The sequence below is a fragment of the Protopterus annectens genome, chromosome 5.part1 (assembly GCF_019279795.1).
Source record: "Protopterus annectens isolate FY-2018-M chromosome 5.part1, PAN1.0, whole genome shotgun sequence".
Classification (NCBI taxonomy): Eukaryota; Metazoa; Chordata; order Ceratodontiformes; family Protopteridae; genus Protopterus; species Protopterus annectens.
The window spans coordinates 738,914,628-738,939,027 of record NC_056736.1 but is presented as its reverse complement, the minus strand read 5'-3'; the positions used below and the strand labels follow the sequence as shown (position 1 = coordinate 738,939,027).

At 41.3% G+C, this 24,400-nt stretch overlaps 1 protein-coding gene across 1 annotated transcript in view; it reads left to right on the top strand.

The window, feature by feature from the left end:
• Window positions 1-24,400, top strand: part of NBEA (neurobeachin) — a 4,581,458-nt gene that overhangs the window by 1,476,350 nt on the left and 3,080,708 nt on the right. The window contains exons 17-19 of the mRNA XM_044072852.1: window positions 1,447-1,526; window positions 2,363-2,425; window positions 2,513-2,610. Coding sequence (XP_043928787.1) covers window positions 1,447-1,526; window positions 2,363-2,425; window positions 2,513-2,610 — 241 coding nt within the window. The remainder of the gene's footprint in view (window positions 1-1,446; window positions 1,527-2,362; window positions 2,426-2,512; window positions 2,611-24,400) is intronic.

Genomic DNA, 24,400 nt, shown 5'->3' with positions numbered 1-24,400 from the left:
TATCTTTTTAGAGTATAAAAATGTTTTGTGTAATGATGACAGTCATCACTAATTATTATTAAAGTATTTCTTTACATCAGTTTACCAACGCCATTGTTTAGCTGGGTCCAGTAATTATTAAAAGATTTTAATTGTATTTATTTGTATTTTGCTTGCCAGGTTGTTTAAGGTTATCTCACTGGGTTGAAACCAATTTTCAGCAGAAGCCTAGGGAGAAAAACTCCAGTAACACTCTGGTTCACAGTCATTACATTAATTATGGTATAATGTAGAAAAGAACAATTAAGCAAAACACGAAGATGCATAACGATTAACACTAATTGCAGAAAAAAATGTTAGAATAACAATATTCACATATGGGTGAAGTTGCATAAGACTGCCGCTAAGTCTGAGAGTAGTTTAATACAAGCAAAAATTACCAGAATGATAGATAAATGCAATGCCTGGACAAGCGGAATGAAATAAACAAAACCTCGATTGTGTAACCTTTTTAATCTCTGTGATTATTTGTAGTGTGGCTTAGGCAGGATGAAGTTAGTAAAAACAGTGCATGTAGACAATAACAATCTCCTGTGATCTCTGCAGTATTTGTGCAAGAACAAAGAATTCCTCACTCTTCTTAGCTGCTGCAGAATTGGCTTTATCCCTCCATAATCAGATGCTTGAGTGTCAGGTAAAGTTTTCTTTCCATATTCTTGGCACACTTTTTTCCCAGGATTGCTAAGGACTACAACAACTTCACCTGCCCTCCATTTGTAAAGAGGACCACCTCAGCATTTTATCAGTGCAGGCCTACTCATTGCGTTTTGGAAGAAGTGCAGTAATTGTGACATCCCATCAGTACCCTGCCTCTTCAGCATTTCCTGCTAGACCTCAGCCATGCCCAAAGCCTTGGTACAGCACAGCTGCCATATTCCTGCCGTGAATGACAACATTCTGAGGCAGATTGGTAGGACCTCTGTGTTGTTGTCAGTATTATTCAGGTTCTAAAAATCATTTTAATTTTGTCAGATTTGTTTTTGTATGTAAATATGGATCAGCAGCTTAGCAGTGCAGGACAAATTTAAAAGCTTTATTCTGACTGTTCTTGAGTTTGTGGTACTTAGAAAATAAAGAAATGTTGAAAATTAATGTTTTTGAATTTTAAAATCTTGTGGCATTCACGTTCCTTAATGTTTCCATTTAAACATTTTTTGCAGATGTTTGTCCTGGTTGAAATTTATATTTTCTTTAAAAAATTATCTACTTCTGTTCATTCTTTTACATTTTACAGGCTGCATAAAGTGTTGTGCATTGTATGCGTCTGTATCATTTTAGTAGCTGTTGTGAATTACAAAAGCTTAGTATATTCATCATTCTTTACAATATTTGAATATGTAGTGCACTTTCGTTTAAACAGTACAGATAAGGGTTGACTAAATTATTTTAATGTTTTGTTTTTTTTAGATGGTCCACGTCCATCACAGAAAGAAATAATATCATTGCGGGCATTTATGCTTCTGTTTTTGAAACAACTTATATTAAAGGTGAACCAACAGTTTATATTATTTAGCATCTTTTTAAAAATGTGACACCTATGTGTCAGTCTTTGGTAGCAGTTTACTTTGTTTTAGGGGTAGGTTTCCAGGATTCTTGTGTGCTGCTATTGTTTGATGTTGTATATTAACTTGTGTTGTTCTGTTCCTCCATGCCAGATGCAGCCAAGATGGACATTTTGAAGAGAGTTGTGGTTTTTTTTGTTTTGAGGAGGGGGCTGTATTTTTATATCTATTTTACTTTTTGCTACACCCGTGCATGTGTCTCATAGCATCAATGTAGGACATGCAGTGGACATCAGAGCTGACCACACCTCAGTTCCACAAAGGGCTGACATTCAGCAGGATGCTTCACAGGAAGTACTTTGTAACTATTTCCCCTGTCTCGACCAGGGAAATCAAACCATGCTGTGTGTTCAGAGAATGCTGTCCTCCCGCATTTCCTTCAAGATAGGCATCCCCCCCACTAGTATCTCAGATGCCCAGGACCCTAATTGACTGTAGTCATAGCTTTATCTCTGCATGCCAGGGAGCTGGCTAAGGTGAGTATGTTTAAAGTAATGAGAATAGTCCTTTGAGAATGAAGGCTTTTAACAGTTTCGTACACATTCTTCTCTGTTCCTTCACCATTTTTTATCAGTAAAACATACTGTAAGAAAGTCACAGTTTATTAGCATTGTATTTGCAGTCTGTCTTAGATGATGCTTATTGCTGCTTGGTACTTTTTTCTTTCTTAATTAATCAAATGTACTACTTTGTTGTATTTTAATGGATGGATCTCCTTAGTTTTATTAGCAGTCACAATAAACGTGTATAATTTTATATAGGATCGTGGGGTTAAAGAAGATGAACTACAGAGTATTTTAAACTACCTATTAACAATGCATGAGGTAAGTCATTAGACTTCTCACAGATTTGACTCTTGTTTTCCAAGTGTCTGCATATTAAAAATGTGTGCATTGTTTCACCATATACAGGATGAAAATATTCATGATGTTCTGCAGCTTCTAGTGGCCTTAATGTCAGAGCACCCAGCATCAATGATTCCGGCTTTTGATCAGAGGAATGGAATACGGTAAGATGATTTGTCCATACATTTTGTAAATCATAGTTATTGTACACACTTTTTTTTGTTTTTTTTTTAGAATACAGCTGCAGGAAAAATGAAATATTTCCTACATTTAGGATATTGCAGCTGCCATTGTTTAACCTAACCAAAAACAAGAGTTTTACAGAAATGTAGAAAGTGAAGGTAGTTGAACACCATCTTGCTCATCAGGTCTACCCTTTGCCTGTCACGTAGAGAGTTTCCATTGTAATTTAACTCCACCTCCAATCATGCTTTTGTTCCTCTTGACAATTGCCTTGTCTCATTCAGGCAGCAGACCACAACAGTTGAGGATGTTGCATTGTAGCATAACTGTAGTATTAAATTTGGTGTTCAGTGAGTGTTGCAGTTAAGTACAAATGTAAGAGTATGGCTTAAACAACGAATGTGAAAAAATTCCTTTAACTTATCTGTACCATCACAAGATAACATTGTTTCTTACCAAACATCTGTGTAATTGCTGGAATGACCTCCAGGTTATCTAGAAACGCCTCCCATGAATCAAGTTAGTAGTAGTTGGCTGATGTTCTTTGTGTTTCACTGTTGCAGTCATCACACTTGAGTTATCTGCCTGCAAGTAGCCCTCAGTCGGCTCGAATACCAGAGTCTTGGGATTTCTGCGTCGGGTGCTGTCGCTTGTTCCATGACTTCAGGGGTATAAGACATGCAGCCGACGCCATTACGTCAGCTTTTCTTGCCGAGCAGAGTCTGAAGCAGAAGCAGTTCGCAAGTGCCGGTCGGCCGACTTCTGAAATTTTCGTTTTTCGCGTTTCAGACCTGAAGTGTTCTAAAAGATAAGTACTCCCATTAGGGATCCTTTTTTCTTGCTCTAACCGATGTCAGAAAAAATTAATAATCGTCTTGCCTGTGGAAAGCAAATACCTCACAGAGATTTTTCATTCTTACTGCGTCACCTGTTTAAGCCCAGACCACTACGTTCCTCGCTGTCACTTTTGTGCCTTGTTCAATGCCTGAACTATTCGTCATCGGGCTATTTTTGTCGCTAAATTCTTTTGCTCTCGTTCTCTGTATTCCGAAATGGCTTCGATAAGCCATCCAACTACTGATCTTCTGAAAAAATGTAAGGATAAAGACAGAGAAGACTGCATAGGTCCAAAACTGCCAACGACACTTCCATTAAGCTAGTTGCCAGTCCGGCGGTACTCAATGAGGTGCTTTCGCAGCCCCTGATACCCACTTCTACAGATTCGCAGGCCTCTACTGAGACCCATTTGGAGTCCGGTATGCTGCGAGATGCTTTTTTGACTATGGAAACTGTGGATGCCTCTACCTTGGATGGGTCCAGAGCCGCTGTGCAGGCACTGGCTTCTGAGGGTGTATTCAGGCCTTCTGATGTTCATATTAAACTGACAACTTCATTTCAAACCAAAAATACTGAATTTCTCAGGGCCAGAGTTCGCACTACGCCTAGGAAACTGATGCCACAGAAACAAATGCTTAGAATGGCTAAATACCTTATTACTTTAAATAGGGGAAGCAAGCCTTCCCCCTCTAAAAGACCTAGAACTGATTTTCCTTCTGATTCTTCAGATCATGAGTCCGATGACTCTGACCCTTCTGATTACCAGGACATACCTTTATCTACCTATGAGGATTCTGATGCAGGGGATTCCATTCCCTCTGCTTCCCCCACCAGGGGATTTTTCTTTTGGTGAAACCTTGCATACCCTTAGAGAGCATTTCCGCTGGGAGTGCCAGGACTATCCACAGTCCAAAAAGAGACTCGAGGAATTTTTAAACTTGCCTTGGCACAGGTCTCTAGCTATCCCTCCTGTTCTGGAAATTGTAGATGCTGTCTTCATGGTATCCAGCCCTTACCCCGATACTTTGCCTCCAGCTCCCAGGAAACCTGACCGGTACTTCAAAGTACCTGCCTCCTACAAATTCCTCTTTAAGAATCCTGCTGTGAATCCAGAGACCATTTCCCAGGGACCTAAAGGCATTAAGGCTACTACAGCCAAAAACCCCACCTCTTTGGACAGGGATTCTAGGGCTTCAGACAGATTGGATAAGAAGGTATATATCTCTGCTACTCTTGCCATCAGGGCTTTAAATTGCCAGTTTCATATGTTAAAGTATCAGCAAGATATTATTGAGCTAATTAAACAGAAAATTATGTTGATTCCAGATTGTGCAGAGCATAAAGATTTACAAGAGTTAATGCATTCTGTTAACCAAGTTGAAAAACATTCTTTGCAATGTGGTTTTGATGCCTTAGAAGCATATTGCAGGGCTGCTGTCACTGGGTCTGTTCTTAGAAGGCATGCTTGGCTTAAGGAACAAATCTTGCTAGACCATGTCAAAGCAAAATTACTAGATCCTCCATTAAATCAAGAATTCTAGTTGTCTACTGATGTACTATGTTCTTCATCTGTAAATATGTTGTAAGTAATTGCTGTTAAATTGTTAACCGCTATGTAATCCAATGTAACTACTCTGTTTATTTTACTGTGGAGCTTTTCTCCCCGGGCCTCCACTGAAAATGGACCTAGTCCAGTCGGACACTCCCGGTCACAAATTTAAATAAATAAATAAATAAAATGTCTGTTTGGCACTAAAGCAGAAGAAGTCCTGAAAAAGATGGAGAAAAAGCAAAATCTTTGCAGACTGTTAACGATTTCCTACAGTTACAGCCACCTAGATTCAGTAGACATTGGCCTTCTAAAAACTAGTCTTTTCCAGTCCCTCCCAGACCTTCTCAGTCCAAACGCAGGGGCATCAGACCACCAAGATTGCAGTCTCAGGGTATGCACAGATCTAAACAATGGAGTGCTCCCACCGCAAAAACAGGGAGCAGTAAGCCACTATCCTATGGTCAAATTTCACAATGACTTGTCCGTAATTCTTCCAAGCCTCCAAGCCTTGCCAAGTACTTGCACCCTTAGGAGGAAAACTATCCCTGCATGCAAAAAACTGGAAGTACATTACCCAGGTCAGGTGGTTCTTGAACATTGTATTCCAGGGATACAGATTCTACTTCCACTCACTGCCAACCCCAAGTGGATTGCCAGACCCACCCCCCCACCCAAACCAGTGGGCAGAGGCCCAAAAGAAAGTACTTTCTCTTCTCAGTATCAAGGCTATTCAACCTGTCCCAGCAGAGCAAAGGGGATAAGGTTTTTACTCCAGACTGTTTCTGGTACCCAGAAAAAAAAACTCTTGATGCCCTATCCTGGATCTGTCTATTCTCAACACCTTCCTGGTGGTTCCAAGATTCAAAATGTTTACTCTCCAACAGCTGCTTCCTGTGCTAGCCCAGGACTCCTGGCTAGCCACCCTAGACTTAAAAGAAACTTATCTGCACATCCCCATAAGGGAATCTTGCAGGAAATATCTACGTTTCAGAGTAGGATCTATGCACTATCACTTCTCTGCACTTCCCTTTGGCTTATCTACTGCGCCAAGGGTATTCACAAAATGCCTAGCTCCAGCCATTGCATATTGCAGGCAGAGAAAAATTCAAATTTACCCATACTTAGACAATTGCCTGATTCAGGTGGACAGTCAGGAATTGCTACACCAGCACCTGACATTTATAAAGAGACTTCTAACTTCACTGGGGTATACTATCAACAAAAAGAAATCACATCTGGTACCCAGCCAAAAGACTGTGTTCCTGGGAGCAAGCTTGAACACAACTTTCCAGATGGCATTCCTCACTCCAGAAAAACAAATTTATTTGGCAAACTACTTCAATTTACTGGCCACCCAAACCCAGCTATCTACAAGAAAATAGGGTTCATGGCCTCTTGCATTCTACTAATTCCATATGCAAGACTGGATATGAGGAAACTTCAGTGGTGCTTAAAAAGTCTCTGGTGTCAACATTCTCAGGACCTGGAAACAATGATTCCTGTTATTCCTTGTCTAAGGACAGGGTTCTTTTGGTGGGCAGAGGCCTGCTACCCCAACAAGCGACTCCCTTTCACTCAACCCTCTGCCGCCCAAATCCTAACAACAGATGCATCAGACTATACATGGGGGGCTCACATGGCAGGACAGTGCATTCAAGGCAAATGGAGCCCAAAGCAAATGCACCTGCATATCAATCAAAAAGAAATGTTAGCTGTACAGAATACTCTGACAGCCTTCAAATGCCTTATTCTTCCATGGCAACTGTTGATAAAGACGGACAATATCACAGTTATGTGGTACATAAACAAGCAGGGGGAAACCCATTCCTACCCACTTTGTAGGTTAGCCATGCTCTCTGGAACACAGCCTTGAGCAATCAAGTGCACCTGCAAGCTCAATTCCTGCCAGGCAAACTAAATTCACTGGCAGACGACTTAAGCAAAAATCTAATGGACCCACACAAGTGGAAACTGGAACCCAAATCATTCAAGCTTCTGATCCACAGGTGGGGGGCACCAGAGGTGGTCTTCTTTGCTTCCCCACAGAACTACCAATTGAGCAAATATTGCACCAGAACTCCCCACAACCAAGCATGGAAAGTGGATGCCCTGTCCTTTACACGGTAAAACCTCTCAATCTATACCTTTCCCCCTCTGCCCCTCCTCTCGAAGGTTCTACTAAAGATCAATCAGGACAAGCCAAGGACAATCCTGATTGCACTAGACTGGCCAAGCCAGCACTGGTACCCACTTTTGCACAGTCTGACAGTAGTGCCACCATGGCGGCCTGCCTCAGACCCCTTCCCTGCTGTCCCAACAGGAGGGCCAGATTTTGCATCCTCAGCTACAAACCCTGAACTCATCACCAGCAACCCTCAGCAAGCAGGTGCTGGATGTCATCCTTGAGGCAAGGAGACCTAGTACTAGAAAATCCTATTCAGAAAAGTGGAAAAGATACTGTTCTTGGAGCCAGTCTCAGGGAATGGACACAATTGTGCCCAGCTTACCTCATATACCAAATTACTTAACAGAAATGCTCCACAAAGGGCCTATCCTTCTCTTCAATTAAGATTCATGCCTCTGCCCTCTCAGCTCATTATAATACTGAGCCACCCATCTTCTCTCATCCTCTGTTCAAACAGTTCCTGAGAGGAGCCAAAAATTTAAGATCCCCCAGGAGAGCTCTCACTCCAGTCTGGGACCTTAACTTTGTAATGGAGAAGCTCACGCTTCCACCCTTTGAACCTGCTGCTACAGGAGAGATACAATTCCTCTTCTGGAAAACAGCTTTTCTTCTACCCATCACTTCAGCAAGAAGAGTGTCTGAATTGCAGGCCCTTATAGCTGTGGAACCCTTCATTATCTTCCATGCAGACAGGGTTTCCCTCAGGATTAACCCATCATTTATGCCCAAGGTGGTATTTAGTGTGGCTTTAAACCAATCCATTAATTTGCCAACCTTTTTCCCTAATCCTCAGAAAAAAGGGGAAAGGATCCTACACTCCCTGGACGTGCACAGGCAGCTTAGGTTCTATCTGGACAGGACTAAACCTTTCAGAAAATGTGACCAGCTGCTAGTCAGCTTTGCTACAGGGGCAGAAGAGGACAGGGCCATTTCAAAGCAAACCATTTCTAAATAGATAGCACACTGCATCCATTTCTGCTACAAACACCATGGGAAACCTACCCCACATGGGACCAGAATGCATTCCACTAGGGATACATCAACCTCTACAGCATTTCTCAGGGGAGTCCCTACCAGGGACATCATGGAAGCTACAACCTGGAGCTCTGTGTACACCTTCACCAAGCATTACCACTTACCTATCTTTTCTAAATCCAGAGCTGGATTTGCCACAGCAATCTTGCAGAGCCTGCTAGTCAGCCCTAATGCTTCTTGACTGCCTCCACCCTTCCTCAGCTTTGGGAAGCAACCCAAGTGTGATGACTGCAACAGAGAAACACGAAGAACATAGTACAGTTGTGTACACTTAACATAAATGTAGATGTTCGAGTGTATTCACTGTTGCATTCCTGGTTACCCTCTGTCCAGCCCACTGACTTCTCTATACTTCTATCTATCCTTTTGGCTTGGGCATATCTTATAGCACTGGTATTTACTTTTTACTGGGGGTGTTCCACACCATGTAATTGCTTCCTATTTTGGGGGCTCCTGACCTCTGGAGGCAAGAAAAACTGATGTAATGGCATCGGCTGCATGTTTTATACCCCTGACGACCTGATGTCATGGAAGAAGCAACAGCATCTGATGCAGAAATCCCAAGACTCTGGTATTCGGGCCAACTGAGGGCTACCTGCAGGCAGATAACCCAAGTGTGATGACTGCAACAGTGAATACACTCAAACATCTACATTTATGCTAAGTGTACACAACTGTACTTTGCTGACCATTACCCAGTCCCTTCCTTCGCTGTCTCAGAATAGCAAGTGTATTGGGGCTGGCAAAAGAAGGTGTAGAGGTAGACAGTGCTTCTGTGTTTGCCAGGCGAGTCAATTTACCAAGGGTATAGAGGTGTGCCAGGTGGTTGAATTACCACAGATAGGAATAATGTACTAAACCAGTTCAGTCAATAGGTGGAAATATATGCTGAGTAGATAAACAGTGCTGAGAAAGAAATGTACTCAGTGAATTAAAGGTGGGTTACAACTGATGCAGCAACTGCTTGAACCTACAAGGAAGAAATTATATTTAATACAGTCTAATCTGAATCCTGCAGAGCAACAATTCCCTACAGCATACATATTCAGCAAAATAATAATAGTAACAAGGGATAAAAGCAATGAGCAATCACAATACTGACCTCTTAGATATGTCACTTACCAGATTCCCAACATAGTGTTCTCCACTACTATCTGCTTGCATAAGCTGTTGGAATTACTGGACATCTTTTAAAGTCTCCTTGTTATCTGGACATTGTAAATCTACCAAGATCATTTTAAAATTGGGCAGATAAACTTAAATTTCAACTTTTTATTTTTGCAGCACTTGATTTCCTGGATAAATTGACCTCTTGTTCCTAGGGGCTGCTTAATCCAGAATCACATTTATTGGCGAAGTATGCATGCATATAAGGAATTTGACTCCAGTGTCAGTGACTCTCCAAGTATGAATTACATAAGTTACATACATACAGCTATTAAGAACAAGACAAACAACATGCATGCAATTAAGAACAAGACAAAAAAGTAAATATACATATACATATACGTACAAGGTACAAAGTGCAACTCAGTGCAAGAAATACTGAAATAAACTCTGAAAGAAACAAGTATTAATATGTAAGCAATACTGTAGAATTCTCAGAGGCCTGGGAAAAAGAATACCCCAAACTAATAAGCTGAGTTAACCGTTTATGAACTTGAGGGCCTGTGGGCAAGGGAGCCCGCAGGATTTTTTGCAGGGGGGTGCAAACCCAGAGCCCCACCCACATAGCTCACCCCGCCCCCTGCCAACACAGCCCCGCCCAAGTCCACCCACCCAAGCCCCGCCCACACAGCCATTCCAGTGTCCCATTACTTGGCTATTTCTCCCCATTTACTGTAGACACTGTTCAAATCTGTGTGCATACTGTTTTATGCTTTATTTCTACAATGATTACAGGCATTTGGATTTAATTTACAACTTTTATTTCAAACATTATAGCCCAAACCGAGACATTTACTAAACCTAAACAAAGCAATAGTCTTGCAATGAAAAGAGACTTGGCATTAAAGCTTCTCTACTTTTGAAACTCACATTCAATGAAACAGCATTGAAACCCACATTCAAAGAAAATGCATCTGGCCAGTGGCAGGTTATTTACCTTTGAACTGTTTTCAAGCAATAGGCTCCTTGCACACCGTTAGGGCCATGCAAAAGTTATTTGATTTACCTGATTGTATTAATTATAATATATAATTGAATTATATCCCTTGTATTATACAGCAGCACTTGTTTAAGTGTCTCTGCTGAAGTAAAATTAATCTGAATAATTCCACATTAAAGATATCTGAAACTAATGAAGATGTTGTTGCTAGAAAACAACTGTATATTTCAGTGTTTCATCTACAAATTCTGCCCCATCGCTATTCTGTCCCCATCTCTAAACGCCTATGTTAAATTAAAAAAATGGTAAGCTGGTATATTGCAATAGAAAATGGATGACAAGCTGAAAAACAGATTCATAGTTATTGGGCATCTCATCCAAAGGAGGACATCCTGAGGACTGCAGCAAACAAATGTATATGCTGTAGGAATAGAACCTCAAGCCTTTACATTAAGATACAAGTATTCTACTTGTGGTGCTACTAACATAGCTTTAAAACTTTATACCACAACAGAGATACCATTTGCTGAACAAAACAGTTGCACATTGTAAATAGACTTGGCATGAGCAGCAGTGAACTTAGCTTCCCTTAAAACTCACAGTTCCTTGAAATGCACTTGAAAATTCCACCTGTTAACTCTAACTTGGGCATTTCACTTTCTCTCTCACAAACATACCACACCCCTCAAGGCCTCAACCTTAGTGCAAGAAATCTGGACAAAGCCTAAAATAAATAGGGATAGATTATAAATATGGCTCTCAGAAACTTAGAAAATTGCAAGAGTAACAGGATTTGTGTTAGTATGCATTTTTCTAAATGACATGACATCTAAAACTGAAATGTCTCATTTAGCAACTTCAATCCTTTTAGGAGGAATATGGGGCAAAATCTGGGCAGCTGAGGGTATGCTACCTCCCTCTTATACACACACCAAATAATTCTGGTCAGACTTGAATTAGTTCTGGGAAGGTTGCACTGAACGGCACAGTGCTTGAGCTGAAGTGGGTGAAATCCTGGTAGCCAGTGATAACTGATCTGCAGCTCAGCAATGTGAAGCATTAAAGCATTTTAGCAGAGCATTGTTTCATCACTACCTATTGTGTTTGCACATAAGCTGTAGTTATTTTAAACATTTGCCTTTTTGATTACTACAGAGTACATTTACCCACCAGAGCTATTGTGTTTTGACTTCAGTGTGGAGCTAGTTGTTGCAGGGCTTGGCTTTTAAGTAAGGTAGCAATGCTTATTTACCATATACCATTAAAGCCACCCAACTACAAGTGTACTAACACACAGACACTGCTATAAGACACTGGTCTGCAATAAAATGTAATGAGCTTCTGAAAATACTGTAATCCTGTCCTTTTATTACAATGAATATAAAATACTTGAAATAAGGTAAAAAAGCTCATAATCTTCGACCGACAAAACTACTTTTCCACACTTCAAAACAATAAAATCAAACCCTCAGAAATTTTGGAAAGGTATCTCTACTCTACTTAACCCCAGCAAACCAGATACCCCTACCCCAGACCCAAACGCTCCTGACCAAGACTTGGCTACCCAATTTAACTCTTTTCATTGAATCCATTTCCAAATTAACGTCATCTTTCTCTAACACCACTACATTCTCCAAAACTCCCTTACCATCCCCAACCATCTCTACCCTACGGTGCTACTACTTCCTCATTCCCATCTACTAACTCCCATCCCTCCACTCCTCCTACTCCTGCTACTTCATCAGCTTCATCTGCCCCTAATTCTCCCTCTTCACACTCCTTTTTTCTCATTTAAACCTGTACCCACTTCTACTATAAAGAAACTCCTTATGAAACTGAAGCCATGCACCAATGCTCCTGATAACATCCCTTCTTACTTTCTTAGCAAAGCTGCTGAAGCAATCGCTTACCCTATTAGCATTTTAATCAACCGCTCTATCCAAGAATGTATAGTACCCCAAGTCTGGAAAAGGGCCTTTATCATACCTCTACATAAAGGTGGCAACAACAACAATGTTACTAATTTCCGCCCCATCGCTATTCTGTCCCCATCTCTAAACTCCTAGAAAAGTGTATCCAACTACAACTCCTTCCACATCTCTTAGATAATCACCTACTAACTCCCACACATGGATTCAGACCACATCATAGCACTATGACTGCCCTCCTCTCCTTCCTTGAAACTGTAAATAAAGCCCGCGACTCTGGCCAAATTGTTTCTACCCTACTACTCGACCTCTCTAAGGCCTTTGACACTCTCTCACAGCCTGCTACTAACTAAACTTTCTAAACTTAAACTATCTACCTCCTCCTTGAACTGGTTCTCCAGCTACTTATCTAACAGATCTCAAGCAGTCAAATGGAAAAAGGACACCTCCTCATTTCTAAATACTCCTACTGGGGTACCCCAGGGCTCTATACTGAGTCCCCTTCTCTTCAATATATTTATAAATGATTTCCGCAACTCTATCCCATTCTCAGACATCATCCAATATGCGATGATTCTGCTATTATCTCGCTGCCACCTCTATCCCCTCACTCCTAAAACTGACTCAAGATGCTTTTACAACAACTGAGCAATGGATGAAAAGGAATCACCTAGCACTCAATGCCTCTAAAACCAAATTAATGTTATTCACCCCCTCTAAGGCAACTTCTTTCAATATAAACACATTCCACATCTCTAGACAAAATAATCTACTCCTGGAACTGGTGTCGAGACCAAGTTACTTGGGGTCCAAATTGATAACCAGCTCAAATTCAACTCCCACCTACAGTTAAATATCAAGAAAACCCATCAAAAACTAGGTATGCTTTACAGACAAAATCATTACCTTACACCTGCTACCAAAATCATTCTCTCTACCTCATTTCTTATCCCCTCCCTTCTCTATGGAGCTCCACTCCTAACTAATCTACAGACCTCTCTAAAAAACACAACTTTCCTCTTGCTACAACAAAATTGCCAAGTTCGCTACCAACCACAAGTCCTCCACCCACCACTGTTCCTCTCTCCAAAAACTAAAATGGCTAGAGCTACCCAGTTCTCACATATACTCAACTAAATCTTGCACATAAGCTCATTTTCAACCCCTCCCTTTGTCCCTCCCTTTCATCAGCCTTTAAAATGCACCTTCCTGCTAGAGTATTAAGGTCCAACAATCAAAATCTTAGAAGTATATAAACCAACTCGTCCCCCAGGCAAAAATCTTCTGTCTTATGGCCTTGCATGCCTTTGGAACTCCCTACCACCTTCCATTCGCACCACCCCAACCATTTTATATTTAAAAGATCTCTTCACTCACATCTAGTATCCCAGTGGGAATGCTCTTGCTCCCACCCCACATAACTAACTTGCAAACTCCATCTTCTTTCTTCCTCTGTTTCCTCCTGCAACTTTCCTAATTACCCACCCTAACTCATACATATTATTATTCCTACAATAATCGGAAAGAATATACTAGGCCACACTTCCTAAGTATTGCTTCCCTAATACGTTATTGCTTCTCAGTACTTTTGTGCATTGCTTCCTAATATGTTATTCCTCAATATTGTCATGAAATGCTTCCAAATATGTTGTTATTTCTCAGTGCTTTTGTGCTAAATTTCCCTTTAGTCTGTATTACCTATTAATTTCATCACTAGATTGTACTCGCTCTAGTTTTTGTTGTATTATTTCCAAATTGTTATTTCTTGTATGATTAACTTCTGTGTAATTGTATAATTTGTATATCTATTAATAACCTACTTAGTTTTGGAGCTTTTCTCCCCAGGACTCCATTGAAAACGGGTTCATTTGGCCCAATGGACTACCCTGGCAAACCAACTGCAAATAAAATAAATAAATAAAATACTGTCATATGCATTTCAATACCCAAGGCTTATACATTATCTAGTCATGTAAATATTCTCTGCATGGCAACAATGAAAAGGCTTTCAATGCTGGTAATTCTTTAACAATATACTTACTAAAGCTTACTTGCATCTTACAATGTCCGACAAGCTTACTTGCATCTTACAATCTCCGACAAGCTTACCTGATGTTCATTAAACCATGGCTACTTAAACAGAGCAACAGGGCACTGTGACAGCATACAGTTCCTGAATAAGAAGCATAAATCAACAGTACAAAAATCTGATAGAAAACCAGAACATTTTGCAAAATCAAGGACAGATGAAAAGCCACGGTCATATTTCTGATCTACTTTGGATGGGGGAATACTCTGCACACTTACATTGCATAACTGCTCCTTGCCTTCCATGGACACATCCAGAGCCACTACAATGGGAAGTGGGGTGCAATAAGTATGTCACAATTTGAAATGTCTCTGGCTGACCGTGATGGATCTGACACTCATACCTCTCAACTTCAGAGCAAGAAATCTGGACAAAGCCATACATAGAACTAGAAGTGGGACACAAGCCCAAAAATAAGGCCAATTTTTAAATATTGCTCTTATAACTTAAATAGAACAGGTAGATCTTGCATTAGTACAAATTTTCTGAAGGGTATGAAATCTGAAACTCAAATGTCTGCCATTATTTTCTAACGTCAATCTTTAATGACTTGCCACTAATTTGCCAGAAAACCACAATTTTATGAAAAACGGACCAAAATGTGATGCAAAAATACCGGTCAAAAAAGGGACACCTTTTTAATATTAACAGTTAACCTGAAGCAGCTAACAAAATAAGAGCATCCACATGCATTTCTGAAATAAAGGTAATCTATAAGTGATCATTGTAATTGTAAACCCTCCACATTTTCTTCCAAAATTGCCATTTTGGAGGAGGGATTATTAGGGGAGAGCAACATTTTGAGCCAGAATTGGGGACAATTGAGATGTTTGGATATTCCTAATCTACAAAGTGATTTGTAATGCATTCTCTCAACCTCTTAATGCAGGAAATCTGAACAAGGCCAAATATATTGGGGAACATACAAACACTACGAAAAATTGCTCTTGTATAAACTTAAAGACAGTCTTGCATTAGCATGCATTTTTCTGAAGGTTATGACATCTGAAACTCAATGTCTGTCATTTAATGGCTTCATTCCTAAATGATTTGCTAGAAAACCACAAATTTGAGGAACAAACCAAAAATAAGCAGCAAATATCTATTCATTCTGCAAAGATATGGACAACTGAGAGGTATAGTTCAACCGGGGCTGTCTGAGCTTGCTACCCCCCCTCACAAAATCATGGTCAAATGGAGCCTCCCCCCTGCAGCCATTCCAATGTCCCATTCCTTGGTTATTTTACCCCATTTATCATAAACACTAATGTGCATACTGCTTTACTTCTGCAATGATTTAGGATTTCATTTGAAAGTTTTATTTTGTATTTTACAGCACAAACCCTAATAACATATCTGTTAAAGCAATGCAGTCTCACAATGAAAATAGACAAACATTAAAACTTCTCTGCTCTTGAAACTCGCATGCATTGAAGCAGCACTGAAACCCACTTTCAGAGAAAATACATTTTGCTAATGGCAAATATTAACTCTGGGCTGTCTTCAAAATCATAGGCCCCTCGAACATAACGTGCTCTTTGATACACCTTCCTGACCGTATTACATTATATTCCTTGTACAATACAGTACAGTTGTTAGAGGGCATTTTAAATTTATTGTTTTGCACATTTTTCCAGTAAACAATGAAACAAAAAGCATCCACCAATGACAAAACTGCCCAATTCAGAACATTTCCATCATAAAAAGTCTACTCAAGTCCACCAGTATCAGTAAAAAATATACACAATCTCTGAAGTAGTAAACTCCACATTGAAAAAATTTGTAACTAATAAAGAGGTTGCTGCTAGCAAACACTTTATTTGTTTAATCTACAAATAAAGTGCCTGTTACCCTTGAAGAATAAATTGCTTTTGTTGCATGCAATAAAAAAATGAAAAGCTAGTAATACCGCAATAGGGAATGGATAGCAAACTGTTAACAGGTTCATAGTTACTAGGTATCTTTGCCAAAAAGACTGCAGCATCCACCCCCTTTACAACACAATACAGCATCAGCAATGCATTTACCTACTGTGGGAGTAGAACCCACAGCCTTCAGCATCTAAAGCAAGTACACTATCTGTTGTGCTATTAACAATGCAAGCAGACTAAACATAAGCAGCACTAAACTTTTGCTCCCCTGCAGCTCTCAGCTCCTTGTAAAATCTACTCGACACTCAGCTGTATCTCTGAACTTTTCAGCACAAGAAATCTGGAAAAAGCCAAAATTTATTAAGGGGGGGACAAAAGGCCAAAAACCAGGGACACATTTTAAACATTGCTTGTATAATGTTTGAAAGTTGCTAGAATAAAATGCTGCGTTACCACCATACATTTCACTGCCACATCTTGAAACCAGGGGACCCGTGCAAAACAGTCAGAGCAACATACCACTACGCCAAATCAACTGTTTTGTGAAAGAGGAAGACTGAAACTTAAATAGCTACCATTTAGTGAATTCAGTTCTCACCATAGCACAGCTGTCAACCTCTTAGCACAAAATACCTGAACAAAGCCAATAATGGGTGACTACAACCACCAAACATTCAGTGAATTCAGTTCTCACCATAGCTCTCAACCACTTAGCAAATAACACCGGACAAAGCCAGTAATGGGAGAATATAGCCCCAAACATATTCAGTGAAATCAGTTCTTACCATAGCTCTCAACATTAGCAAAAACCTGGATGAAGCCAATAAATACCTGAACAAAGCCAATACTGGGTGAATACAGCCCCAAACATATTAAGTGAATTCAGTTCTTACCATAACTCTCAACCCTAGCACAAAACCTGGATGAAGCCAATAATGGGGGAATACAGTCCCAAACACTACCTAAACAAAGCCAATACTGGGTGAATACAGCCCCCAAACATATTCAGTGAATTCAGTTCTTACCATAACTCTCAACCTAGCACAAAACCTGGATGAAGCCAATAATGGGGAATACAGTCCCAAACACTACCTAAACAAAGCCAATACTGGGTGAATACAGCCCCCAAACATATTCAGTGAATTCAGTTCTTACCATAACTCTCAACCCTAGCACAAAACCTGGACAAAGCCAATAATGGGGGGAATACAGTCCCAAACACAGGGATACATTTCAAATATCCATCTTGTACACTTAGAAAATTGCTAGAATAAAAGCTTTTGTTACCAGGCACTTTCTGAAGAATATGAAGTCTGATATTGAAGTGTGTCTATTTTCTTTAACTTTTGTTAACCAGGAAAGTCTGACTTTGAAAAAAAAAAGCTAATTTTTAGCAGAGGCCCAGGGAGAAACACTCTAGACAGCCAAGAATAAAACCAGAGAACATGTAGCTGTCAGGCAACAAGGACACAAATGCAGAAACCACAGATTTTATGAAGAACAGAAAAAGTATGAAGGAAAATCCTGCAACATTTTTACAAATGGTTGTGGGTAGGGAATTCAGGCTCTTGCCACTTGGGCCCAAGGTACAGGGTTCAAGCCTTATTCTCTACCCACCACCATGTACACCTGGGACATTTTACACACACACACACACACACACACACACACACACACACACACACACACACACACACACACACACACACACACACACACACCTCTACCTGAAAGTGTCCCATCTTCCGTCCCGCTTGCTATTCCGTTTCAGGTCCTGGCTGCTTGTAAACCCGTCTGTGTGAGTTTCCGTTTCAGGTCCTGGCTGCTTGTAAACCCGTCTGTGTGAGTTCCCGCTCACAAACTTAGCGATTGCTATCAGGTCCTGCTTGTAAACCCGTCTGTGTGAGTTCCCACTCACAAACTTAGCGATGATGTCAGCACACCCGCGACTGGATTAGCACGGACTTCTTTCTTCTTAAAGAAGAACGCACGTAAAAAAAAAAAAAACAAACTTTTTTTGAAATTATCTAGCCGATTCCAGGGGGGTGCAAGTGCACCCCCTTGCACCTGCTTGCGGGCGCCCTTGCCTGTGGGAAAAAGCTGTTCTTATATCTGCTTGTTTTGGTGCATATTGAGCTATAATGTCTGGCTGATAGTTGTTGTTGTTTGCCTTTCGGCTTTTTCCTGGTAAGGGGGTCGCCACAGCGGAACTCCGGTCCGCTAATGATTGGCAGTAGATTTTTACAAAACGCCAAGGTGCCAGCTCGACACCCAACCTTCAACGAAGACACGCCCATTTACGCACGCATGTCTTTCGAACGCTACCCAACCACGAGGAGGACATGCAGACTCCACACTGAAGGCACTCCCAAGCCTCGCTGAGAATCGAACGGGAGAACCTCTTACTGTGAGGTAACAATGCTTCCGCCTTACCACCACGGCAGTAACAGTTTAAAAAGATGGTGTTCTGGATGTGAAGGGTTGGTGATATTTCCTGCTCTTTTCAATACTCTGGAATAGTACAGGCCCTGTAAGGAGGGCAAACTAGCACCAATGATACTTTCGGGAGACCTGACTATTCGATGTAACCTATTTTTATCATGATTAGACAGAGATCGAAACCACACTGTTATGGATGAGCTGAGAACAGACTCCATGACGCTGTATAGAACTGAATCAACAGATCTATATAAAAAAAAAAAGTCACTATCCATAAAGTCTGTGTGGAATACCTAACCTCTTGCCACAAAGTGCTTACTCTTTCAGAAAGCATACTGCAGAACAAATCACGGTAGGTCTTAGCTGATTCCTGAGACCTTGACTTCTCATCAGAAATAATCTACAAGTCCTTTTTTTTGCAGCTCTTCAGCTGGAATGCCATTGCATCTGTGCAGGGATAGCCAATATATAGGAAGTACAGTTTTTTCCTCATCCTAGCTCAGGCACTAGTGAAATGGAGGGTTTCCTTACTGCTCTATTCTCCTGCAGATATTCATATTTTGCATCTAGAGCTGGTGTGTTGAGTTTGCTGTTCACAGTTTTGGTGACCATCCGCTTGTTATCCACAGATTGTCGCCTCCTGGACAGTGTCAGATTGCTCTGATAATGCCTTCTCTATCTCAAGTTAGTTCTTTATCATTTGCTATGATACAATCATTCTAACATGCATTAATCTTCACTGGCCATTGTAAATTGTATTAGTTTTGTTCACTGAAGTTGTAAGCTCCACAAATGAGTTGACTTTAGTTTTGTACGGGATGCTGCTGCAGGTTTACATCAGCTTTTTGTCTCACCTGTTTAAGTAAAATCATTTTCCCACATTTAAATTGTTTAATCACACCACCACTGAATACTGTAGATTAAATATAGTAATTACATTTCACTGAAATAATAGCTCTGTAGGCTTAAGTGAGACAAAGCAACTCGCAAAACTAGTACTGCATGTGTGAAGTAAATAGCATGATCATTGCTTCAGGTGTGAATGACTTAAATTAATGTACACCGAGGCTTTAAAAAATCATCAAAGCCTCCAAGAATTGGTGTTAAAAAAAAAATCTTGCAGCAATCCACTAACACCTCTGTGTACCCCTTGATGCACTTGGATGGATTGTGTATCCATCAGCACTGCACCATACTTGATTTCTACAGTGGTTGACATCAGCAGGATTTCCTGCCCCATCCACATGAAGTAATGTGCGGTAGCTTCTCTGGTCTCCATTAGAGAAAACTGACTGCATGCTTTTGCCCCTGGGTGTGCACACTCCCTCATCCTTGGGCCACCTGCCTACACCATCTAGCACCCAAGCTACTAATCAATCTCTGTTTGCCAGGGCATTAGACAGTGCTGCAGCTCTCTGTGCCACAGGTGCAGGCTTGGGATCAAAAACTTTTGTTTGTAAATACGTTTACTAAATTTTTATATTGCAAACAATACCATGCATTGATATACAGCAGTAGAAAAGAAAAAGAAAATGACAAATAGTTTTCATTGCCATGCATTTTACATGTATTAACTGACTGAAATCACTTTTCTAGTATTCTAAACAGGTGGATTTTTACTGCCAACCAGGGAACCAAAGCCTAAACCTTCCCAGAAGCATACATTTGACATATGATCTCAGTTTGGAAGTGTAGGGGCTACATAAGTAGACACAGGAGCATAAATCCTCAGGCTATCTCCCACTATCCTGAACGCAGGTGTTGCATCCATCAGTCTGATCTTTGTGTGGTTGTTTGTAACCGTAAACCTTCTTGGATTCAGATATGTTCCCCATTGGGGAATCTTCCTTCATATTTATACTGTTTCCTGTGATTTTGTTAGATATCAGTTACGAGGAGAAAGTGTGACTGCAGTAGGCAGATGCCTCACAAAGGCCTCCATTCCCCGTGTCTATTTTGCTTGGGTGCTGAACACTACTACAAATCTTGTTCCATCTGCCAGTCACTCCGTACACAGCATCATTTTTGAATATGTTTTTAGAGACCCTGAAACTGTTGGGCTAGTCTAAAATGGCAAGCCCCCCCAAGCCTGATGTGCCATCTGTTCCCAAAAAAAGCTCGAGACCTAGGGCCCAATGCCTAGTCTGTCTAGTCTAATTCCAATATACCCACTGAGGTTACAGAACCTGCAGTGCATCTGACTTTACCTCAGGTGCCCTTTGTCATGACCCCATTGGAGGCTAGTATGTCATCCGAGGACCGCATGTCTGAATTGACAGGTACTATAAAAGAAAAGGAGAAACCAAGGATTATTTCTGAGGGTCCAAAGGGCATGTCTTAAATTCTACTATGGGAAATAATTCTTGGATCACTGATTGAGCCCTCCACTCTTAGTTCAGACAGACATCATCCCTGAGAAAAACAAGAGAAAACTAAATGTATTCCCTCGCCTCCTTGAGGGAAGGAGTGGACAGACTTTTCTCAGGGCCTTCCTTTTCAGCTCCTACACCCACTCCACAGAAAATTACTGTGGAAGCCTTGGAGGAGGAGGTGGCTCCAAATTCTGATGACCATTCCTTAGCTTGCTCCTCTCATTCACTCTCTTGGTTAAGTGCCCTCAGATGATGAGGTTGGAAGAGGCATCCTTCAGAGAGACCACTGTAAATATGATAAAACATTTGAGTGGGAGTCTAAGCAAATTTCTGATGTCCAGAAGCGGTACTACAACCTGTTAGAAATGGTCATCCCAGCCCCTTCCTCTGTCCCTCCAGTCCTGGTGGCATTTCAGGATGCTTTCACATCTACGTCCGAAGCCTCAGACTCTCAGAACCCTGCACTCAAATTGCCAGGCAGATTCTACAAGTTTCTGATTCTCTCAAGTTTATTTTTAATAATCCAGCAACTGACAAACCACCTAAGCTACCGCCAAATTTTAATGCTCTACTGTTAGGCAAGGACAGCAGCGCTATTGCCAGGTGGGGGAAAAAGTTCTATACTTCCTCTACCCTGGTCTTCAGGGCCATTGAATATCATACCAGATGAGCAAAGGCATTTTATATTTCCTTAATCTGAACAAGGCTGTGTCTGACATACCGGGCATAAACTCCATGCAACATATTTTGTCTGTGTTAAAACAGGCCACCCAAGTGATTAGGCATAGTATAAAATGTAGCAGTGATGCTGTTGAGGCCACAAAGAGCGTAGCTCCAGTCATAGCCTTTTGCAGGACTTGGGGAATACAGATATTTCCCTGTATAGACAATCTGCTATTCTAGGTTTCTTTGCTTCAGGCCTTACTGCAGCACCTCAAGTTCACACTCGCTGTCGCTCTCCTCCTGAAACTTGGGTTCACCGTCAGTTTCAAAAAGTCTTACCTTCAGCCCACTCAGGACCTAGTTTTCTTGGGTTGCAGGCCTTCTTGCTCCAGGAGAAGGTGCAAAGCTTCACAACTTGCTTCCAGTTACTCTTATTTCTGCAAGCTTGTTCAGACAGGGAGATTCTCAGAACACGAGGATACATGGCAGCAACCATTCCAATGCTTTATTTAACTAGCTTCAATATGAGGAAAATTCACTAGTACCTGAAAAGTGTATGGTCTCAACACTCAGCTCCTAGACATACAGATTTCTTTCATGCCTTGTCTCAAGGAGTAGATCCTGTGGTGGGTTTCAGTCCATGTCTGCTTTTCATTGTACAGATTCCAAGTCAAGAGTTGTACACACATGCCTCAAATGAGGCTGGGGGGCCATGGACAGGAATCCACAAGGTCCACAGTTGTTGCCAGTCTACTTTCAAGGCAGACCACAGCAACCTGAAAGAGACTGAGGGCTCTCATTCAGGCTGTGCAAGTCTTCTGCCATCTGTGGAAAACATGACCTCTGAGTATTCACAGCAATACATAAGCAAGGAGGAACCAGATCATACCAGTTATTTAGGTCAGCTCAGACTACTTTGGACCTATCCATCAAGGCAGACATGTCACTTGAGGCAGTATATATTCCATCTGAGGATATTGTCCTGGCAGAGACACTCAGCAGATCAAAGACCCCCATAAATGGATGCTCAACAAACAGGTCTTCTAGATCTAGTGGGTGCACCACAGTATAAGCTTATTTTCCTGGGAGAGCAACAAATAGCTTCCCTTCTTTGGCACAAAGGCTGCTTCCTCCTTGGCTTGGCGATCAGGTGCATTAATCCTGCCAGTGGACATGCAAGTTCCTTTATTCCTTCCCTCCACTTCCTGTACTACCAAGAATCTGACTAAAGATCCAAAAATGGAAAACAAAAATTCTACTTGTGGCTCCCTTTTGGCCAAGTCAGCAATGGATCCTCCCCTTCTCTATCACGTAGCCAAGGGCAATTACCGCAAGCTGCCCCACAAGGTGGGCCTGATCATACAACAGAATGGGGTTTGCTTCATCCCAACCTATCATCCCTCATAGGGTAGGATTCGAATCCCTTCCAGACACCAGTTTTCTGAGGACATGCTCCAGGTTATCCAGGAGTTCAATGTAATGTCAAGCTATAACAGTCAGGACCCAATAAAATAGGTTCCTCTTTTCTTTATCCTATTTGTGTGAGCTCATTAAAGGCGGTCTGGCACAGTCTTCTATTAAAGCTCACCTTTCAGCAGTCTCTGCTTGTCTTCCTCTGTCTGCCATTTTTTTCCAGGCTTGAGGTGAAACAATTTTTTTTTAAAAGGAGTCCTGCGGGTAACCCCCCCCCCCCTCAAAAAACCCACAACCCCCACCCCCACTTGGCATCTCGTCTTTGTGCTGGAAAAGTTAATTTTGCTTCCTTTTGAACTAAACGCTTCTGCAACTGTGCAGCTGGAAAATCATTTTGTTGGTAGCTCTCACTTCTGATAGGAGAGTCTCAGAATGTCAGGTAGTTATTCTTGCTCCTCCTTTTTCTTATTTTCCTTAAGGACAGTGTATTCCTGAGGATTAAACCATATTTCATGCCTAAAGTGGTAAATGGGATGTCCCTCAACCAGGCCATCAACTTGCCTACTTTCTTCTCCAGTCCACAGAACAGGGGTGAAAGACTTCATTCCTTAGATGTACACATACAGCTCAGATTCAGTTTAGATAACACTGTTTGTTTGCAAATCAGGCCAACTATTTGTCTCATAAACTCTAAGCTAGGTCATCTAGTATCCAAACACCCTATTGCAAGCGTGATTTCCAAGTCCATTTCCTTTTGCTACACTCACCATTGGAAATCCTTTCCCTCTTTCCTGGGCTCATTGTATTAGAGCAGAAACCTCTTCTGGAGCGGTCTACAAAGGGGTACACTTTCACTAAACACTACACCATAGATGCCTTTTCTAGGTCTAGGGCAGCCTCCACCAGGTCATTCCTCTCTGGCCTTTTGTACATTTCTCCTGTTTCTCAACCATGCACCATGCTTTTCCCTTAAGCTTTGTAAGTCACCCATCTGTTTTGGAGTACTGCAACAGTGATTTCAGTCAGGACGTAGTACAGTTGGGTAAGACCTTACCATAACTTGTAGATGTCCTGCTGATCACTGTTGCAATATTCATTCCCACTGTCCTTCGCCCTTTTCCTTTTCTATTCTTCCTTACTTTTTTGCCCCATCGTACAGATCCTAGGATTGAGGGGGCCCCGACTTCTCCAGCTATTCCCCTCTAGGCTGACTGTTTTCCTCTTGGATGTCTTCAGGCTGCTAGCTTGAAGATAATCTGAGGATTTACATTCATACATCC